The 7,500-nt window shown below is 49.5% G+C and overlaps 1 protein-coding gene across 1 annotated transcript in view; it reads left to right on the forward strand.

Annotated features, from left to right (window-relative positions):
• myt1la (myelin transcription factor 1-like, a) overlaps nt 1-7,500 on the forward strand; it is a 66,139-nt gene that overhangs the window by 36,819 nt on the left and 21,820 nt on the right. Inside the window, exon 11 of the mRNA XM_034528216.1 lies at nt 7,182-7,292. Within this exon, the coding sequence (XP_034384107.1) occupies nt 7,182-7,292 (111 nt within the window). The remainder of the gene's footprint in view (nt 1-7,181; nt 7,293-7,500) is intronic.

Consider the following 7,500-nt stretch of genomic DNA (forward strand, 5'->3'; position numbering starts at 1 on the left):
CCAGGTAAAGACAGGGAGGTCATGACTCACCAGGTAAAGACAGACAGGTCATGACTCACCAGGTGAAGACAAGGAGGTCATGACTCACCAGGTAAAGACAGGGAGGTCATGACTCACCAGGTAAAGACAGGGAGGTCATGACTCACCAGGTGAAGACAGGGAGGTCATGACTCACCAGGTGAAGACAGACAGGTCATGACTCACCAGGTGAAGACAGGGAGGTCATGACTCACCAGGTGAAGACAGACAGGTCATGACTCACCAGGTGAAGACAGGGAGGTCATGACTCACCAGGTGAAGACAGACAGGTCATGACTCACCAGGTAAAGACAGGGAGGTCATGACTCACCAGGTAAAGACAGGGAGGTCATGACTCACCAGGTAAAGACAGACAGGTCATGACTCACCAGGTGAAGACAGACAGGTCATGACTCACCAGGTAAAGACAGGGAGGTCATGACTCACCAGGTGAAGACAGACAGGTCATGACTCACCAGGTAAAGACAGGGAGGTCATGACTCACCAGGTAAAGACAGGGAGGTCATGACTCACCAGGTAAAGACAGACAGGTCATGACTCACCAGGTGAAGACAGGGAGGTCATGACTCACCAGGTGAAGACAGGGAGGTCATGACTCACCAGGTGAAGACAGACAGGTCATGACTCACCAGGTGAAGACAGGGAGGTCATGACTCACCAGGTGAAGACAGACAGGTCATGACTCACCAGGTAAAGACAGGGAGGTCATGACTCACCAGGTGAAGACAGACAGGTCATGACTCACCAGGTGAAGACAGACAGGTCATGACTCACCAGGTAAAGACAGGGAGGTCATGACTCACCAGGTAAAGACAGGGAGGTCATGACTCACCAGGTAAAGACAGGGAGGTCATGACTCACCAGGTAAAGACAGGGAGGTCATGACTCACCAGGTAAAGACAGACAGGTCATGACTCACCAGGTAAAGACAGACAGGTCATGACTCACCAGGTAAAGACAGGGAGGTCATGACTCACCAGGTGAAGACAGGGAGGTCATGACTCACCAGGTAAAGACAGGGAGGTCATGACTCACCAGGTAAAGACAGACAGGTCATGACTCACCAGGTAAAGACAGACAGGTCATGACTCACCAGGTAAAGACAGGGAGGTCATGACTCACCAGGTGAAGACAGGGAGGTCATGACTCACCAGGTGAAGACAGACAGGTCATGACTCACCAGGTAAAGACAGGGAGGTCATGACTCACCAGGTAAAGACAGGGAGGTCATGACTCACCAGGTAAAGACAGACAGGTCATGACTCACCAGGTGAAGACAGACAGGTCATGACTCACCAGGTAAAGACAGGGAGGTCATGACTCACCAGGTGAAGACAGACAGGTCATGACTCACCAGGTAAAGACAGGGAGGTCATGACTCACCAGGTGAAGACAGACAGGTCATGACTCACCAGGTAAAGACAGGGAGGTCATGACTCACCAGGTAAAGACAGGGAGGTCATGACTCACCAGGTAAAGACAGACAGGTCATGACTCACCAGGTGAAGACAGGGAGGTCATGACTCACCAGGTAAAGACAGACAGGTCATGACTCACCAGGTGAAGACAGGGAGGTCATGACTCACCAGGTAAAGACAGGGAGGTCATGACTCACCAGGTAAAGACAGGGAGGTCATGACTCACCAGGTAAAGAAAGACAGGTCATGACTCACCAGGTAAAGACAGGGAGGTCATGACTCACCAGGTGAAGGCAGGGAGGTCATGACTCACCAGGTGAAGACAGGGAGGTCATGACTCACCAGGTAAAGACAGACAGGTCATGACTCACCAGGTAAAGACAGACAGGTCATGACTCACCAGGTAAAGACAGGGAGGTCATGACTCACCAGGTAAAGACAGACAGGTCATGACTCACCAGGTAAAGACAGACAGATCATGACTCACCAGGTAAAGACAGACAGGTCATGACTCACCAGGTAAAGACAGGGAGGTCATGACTCACCAGGTGAAGACAGACAGGTCATGACTCACCAGGTAAAGACAGGGAGGTCATGACTCACCAGGTAAAGACAGGGAGGTCATGACTCACCAGGTAAAGACAGACAGGTCATGACTCACCAGGTAAAGACAGACAGGTCATGACTCACCAGGTAAAGACAGACAGGTCATGACTCACCAGGTGAAGACAAGGAGGTCATGACTCACCAGGTAAAGACAGACAGGTCATGACTCACCAGGTAAAGACAGACAGGTCATGACTCACCAGGTAAAGACAGACAGGTCATGACTCACCAGGTAAAGACAGGGAGGTCATGACTCACCAGGTAAAGACAGACAGGTCATGACTCACCAGGTGAAGACAAGGAGGTCATGACTCACCAGGTAAAGACAGGGAGGTCATGACTCACCAGGTGAAGACAGGGAGGTCATGACTCACCAGGTGAAGACAGGGAGGTCATGACTCACCAGGTGAAGACAGACAGGTCATGACTCACCAGGTGAAGACAGGGAGGTCATGACTCACCAGGTGAAGACAGACAGGTCATGACTCACCAGGTAAAGACAGGGAGGTCATGACTCACCAGGTGAAGACAGACAGGTCATGACTCACCAGGTGAAGACAGACAGGTCATGACTCACCAGGTAAAGACAGGGAGGTCATGACTCACCAGGTAAAGACAGGGAGGTCATGACTCACCAGGTAAAGACAGGGAGGTCATGACTCACCAGGTAAAGACAGGGAGGTCATGACTCACCAGGTAAAGACAGACAGGTCATGACTCACCAGGTGAAGACAGACAGGTCATGACTCACCAGGTAAAGACAGGGAGGTCATGACTCACCAGGTGAAGACAGACAGGTCATGACTCACCAGGTAAAGACAGGGAGGTCATGACTCACCAGGTAAAGACAGGGAGGTCATGACTCACCAGGTAAAGACAGACAGGTCATGACTCACCAGGTAAAGACAGGACAGGTCATGACTCACCAGGTAAAGACAGGGAGGTCATGACTCACCAGGTGAAGACAGGGAGGTCATGACTCACCAGGTGAAGACAGACAGGTCATGACTCACCAGGTAAAGACAGGGAGGTCATGACTCACCAGGTAAAGACAGGGAGGTCATGACTCACCAGGTAAAGACAGACAGGTCATGACTCACCAGGTGAAGACAGACAGGTCATGACTCACCAGGTAAAGACAGGGAGGTCATGACTCACCAGGTGAAGACAGACAGGTCATGACTCACCAGGTAAAGACAGGGAGGTCATGACTCACCAGGTGAAGACAGACAGGTCATGACTCACCAGGTAAAGACAGGGAGGTCATGACTCACCAGGTAAAGACAGGGAGGTCATGACTCACCAGGTAAAGACAGACAGGTCATGACTCACCAGGTGAAGACAGGGAGGTCATGACTCACCAGGTAAAGACAGACAGGTCATGACTCACCAGGTGAAGACAGGGAGGTCATGACTCACCAGGTAAAGACAGGGAGGTCATGACTCACCAGGTAAAGACAGGGAGGTCATGACTCACCAGGTAAAGAAAGACAGGTCATGACTCACCAGGTAAAGACAGGGAGGTCATGACTCACCAGGTGAAGGCAGGGAGGTCATGACTCACCAGGTGAAGACAGGGAGGTCATGACTCACCAGGTAAAGACAGACAGGTCATGACTCACCAGGTAAAGACAGACAGGTCATGACTCACCAGGTAAAGACAGGGAGGTCATGACTCACCAGGTAAAGACAGACAGGTCATGACTCACCAGGTAAAGACAGACAGATCATGACTCACCAGGTAAAGAAAGACAGGTCATGACTCACCAGGTAAAGACAGGGAGGTCATGACTCACCAGGTAAAGACAGGGAGGTCATGACTCACCAGGTAAAGACAGGGAGGTCATGACTCACCAGGTAAAGACAGGGAGGTCATGACTCACCAGGTGAAGACAGACAGGTCATGACTCACCAGGTAAAGACAGACAGGTCATGACTCACCAGGTAAAGACAGGGAGGTCATGACTCACCAGGTAAAGACAGGGAGGTCATGACTCACCAGGTGAAGACAGACAGGTCATGACTCACCAGGTAAAGACAGACAGGTCATGACTCACCAGGTAAAGACAGACAGGTCATGACTCACCAGGTGAAGACAGACAGGTCATGACTCACCAGGTGAAGACAATGAGGTCATGACTCACCAGGTGAAGACAGGGAGGTCATGACTGACCAGGTAAAGACAGACAGGTCATGACTCACCAGGTAAAGACAGACAGGTCATGACTCACCAGGTAAAGACAGACAGGTCATGACTCACCAGGTAAAGACAGGGAGGTCATGACTCACCAGGTAAAGACAGACAGGTCATGACTCACCAGGTGAAGACAAGGAGGTCATGACTCACCAGGTGAAGACAGACAGGTCATGACTCACCAGGTGAAGACAAGGAGGTCATGACTCACCAGGTAAAGACAGGGAGGTCATGACTCACCAGGTGAAGACAGGGAGGTCATGACTCACCAGGTGAAGACAGACAGGTCATGACTCACCAGGTGAAGACAGGGAGGTCATGACTCACCAGGTGAAGACAGACAGGTCATGACTCACCAGGTGAAGACAGGGAGGTCATGACTCACCAGGTGAAGACAGGGAGGTCATGACTCACCAGGTAAAGACAGACAGGTCATGACTCACCAGGTGAAGACAGGGAGGTCATGACTCACCAGGTGAAGACAGGGAGGTCATGACTCACCAGGTAAAGACAGGGAGGTCATGACTCACCAGGTGAAGACAGGGAGGTCATGACTCACCAGGTGAAGACAGGGAGGTCATGACTCACCAGGTAAAGACAGACAGGTCATGACTCACCAGGTGAAGACAGGGAGGTCATGACTCACCAGGTGAAGACAGGGAGGTCATGACTCACCAGGTAAAGACAGGGAGGTCATGACTCACCAGGTGAAGACAGGGAGGTCATGACTCACCAGGTGAAGACAGGGAGGTCATGACTCACCAGGTGAAGCACATGTTGTGGATCTGCGCCTGTGAAACACTCCCAGGTTGAGAAGCTCGAGGAGGCTTTCATTTAAATGTGGCCTTGTTTGAGCTCAAGGTGCATCACATCAGCAGTTCAGCTGTTTAGGAGGCGGAGCTTCACACGCAGGCTGTGAACACACACACGCACACACACACACACAGACACACACTCACACACATAAACACACAAACACGCACATACACACACACACACACACACACACAGACACACATTCACACACATAAACACGCACATACAGACACACACACTCACACACATACACACACACACAAGCAGGCAGCAAACACACACACACACACACGCACATACGCACACACACAAGCAGGCAGCAAACACACGTACACATGCACACACAAGCACACACACACACACGCATATTTTTTAATTATGTAAAGTGATTAGGATTCACACTCATTGCAGACATGCATACTGTTATACACACACACACACACACACACACACACACACACACACACACACACATATACGCACAAAGCCCCTCACAAATTAGCCCACAGACAGCAGCACACGTGTGCTGGCACACAGAGAAGTGCACACACACATACACACACGCACACTTACACACACACACACACACACGCACACACACGCACACACACACACACACACACACATACACACACACACTCACTCAGACGTGGCTGCAGGGTGTGTTATGTAGCACAGCTCCGCTGGGAGAGGAAACAAAGCACTAGCGAGCTAACGTGGCTAACAGTTAGCTACCAGCTCACGCAGCTTTCATGTCTGGCAGTCGCCATGGAAACGCCTTCACAGCAGCTCTGATCTGTCACACAATGCTCACACGCTCCTCTCAACCTTAACAGTGTGTGTGTGTGTGTGTGTGTGTGTGTGTTTAACACCTTCATTCCTCCCGTGTATGAAGCGATGAGGAATCGCCCGGAGTGACAGACGGAGGGAGAAGCAGCACGTTTTAGTTTTGAATACAAACTGGGATTTCTTTTTAGGCAATTTGGCTTCTTTTTCTCTGCAAAATTCCCAGCAGAAAAAAAAACAATTTTTAGAGATTCGTAAAGAAGTTAATTCAGGATTCAGGAGCTCAGTTCTACTTCTAGTGACACTTTATTTTATGTTTTGAATACATTAAATTAAATTAATTTAGTATAGCCCAAAATCACAACTTACACATTATCCTTTACGGCTTTACAATCTGTACACATACGACATCCTCTGACCTTTGACCCTCAAAAAAGAAGAACTGACCCAAAAGAGAACAAGGGAAGAAACCTTCAGGAGAGCCACAGAGAAGGATCCTCTATCAGGATGGACAGAAGCAATATATGTCATGTGACCAGAAGTACAATAGATGTCATGTGACCAGAAGTACAATATATGTCATGTGACCAGAAGTACAATAGATGTCATGTGACCAGAAGTACAATATAGGTCATGTGACTAGAAGTACAATATAGGTCATGTGACCAGAAGTACAATAGATGTCATGTGACCAGAAGTACAATAGATGTCATGTGACCAGAAGTACAATAGATGTCATGTGGTCCAGAAGTACAATAGAGGTCATGTGACCATAATGAACACCATAAGAGTTACAACACATTCAATGTATATGACAGAGGCTGTCAGGGAATTGGTGCCTAACCAGTTAGTAACAAGGTAGATCAATCAGTAACCAGTCACTGCACCAGTATGCCATTAGAACCAGTCAGTCAGTGAACTAATCAACCAGGCAGTTCATGAATGAGTCCGAATGAGTCCGAACTGGTCAGAAAGTTGATCAGCTAGAAAACCAGTCAAACCCACAGTCTGTAGACCAGTCAGCCATTAGTGGTTAGTAAACCAGTCAGACTTTGACTTTGGAAACCAGTCAACCAGTAAGTCAGTCAGACTTTGACTTTGGAAACCAGTCAGTCAACCAGTTATCACAAAGTAGGCCATACTTGATCCATAATTCATCCTGAACTGCTGTAACTGACAGCTGAACCGCTCTTCAGCCAGATGCTGTGTGTGTGTGTGTGTGTGTGTGTGTGTGTGTGTGGACAGTACAGTATATGTAACCAGGCCGTGTGCTGTCTCACCCCCCCCCCCCCCCCCCCCACCTCCCCCCCCCACCCCTCCAGTCTGTCCGGCTGTCCCATCGCTGCCGCAGACAAGATGGCGAAGGTCCACGAGAAGATCCTCCCGACGGAGAGCGGCAGTAAGACCAATCAGACGTCAGACCGCGTCCTCAGGTACCGCCCATTGAGATGCTCTAATATAATGACGTGTTTTATCATGCATTAATTTGGGATGCCGAATGCATTCAAATCTAAAGACATCCTGTAAACACGTATAGTCGACTCTGTCTTGTTCTTTGCCATTTTGGGTACGGTAAGCGATATCATAACTGTACATTACATTCACCATTTCTTTTTAAATCAGGGATGCTGCATGGTGCAG

This window comes from Cyclopterus lumpus, chromosome 24 (genome assembly GCF_009769545.1).
Source record: "Cyclopterus lumpus isolate fCycLum1 chromosome 24, fCycLum1.pri, whole genome shotgun sequence".
Classification (NCBI taxonomy): Eukaryota; Metazoa; Chordata; class Actinopteri; order Perciformes; family Cyclopteridae; genus Cyclopterus; species Cyclopterus lumpus.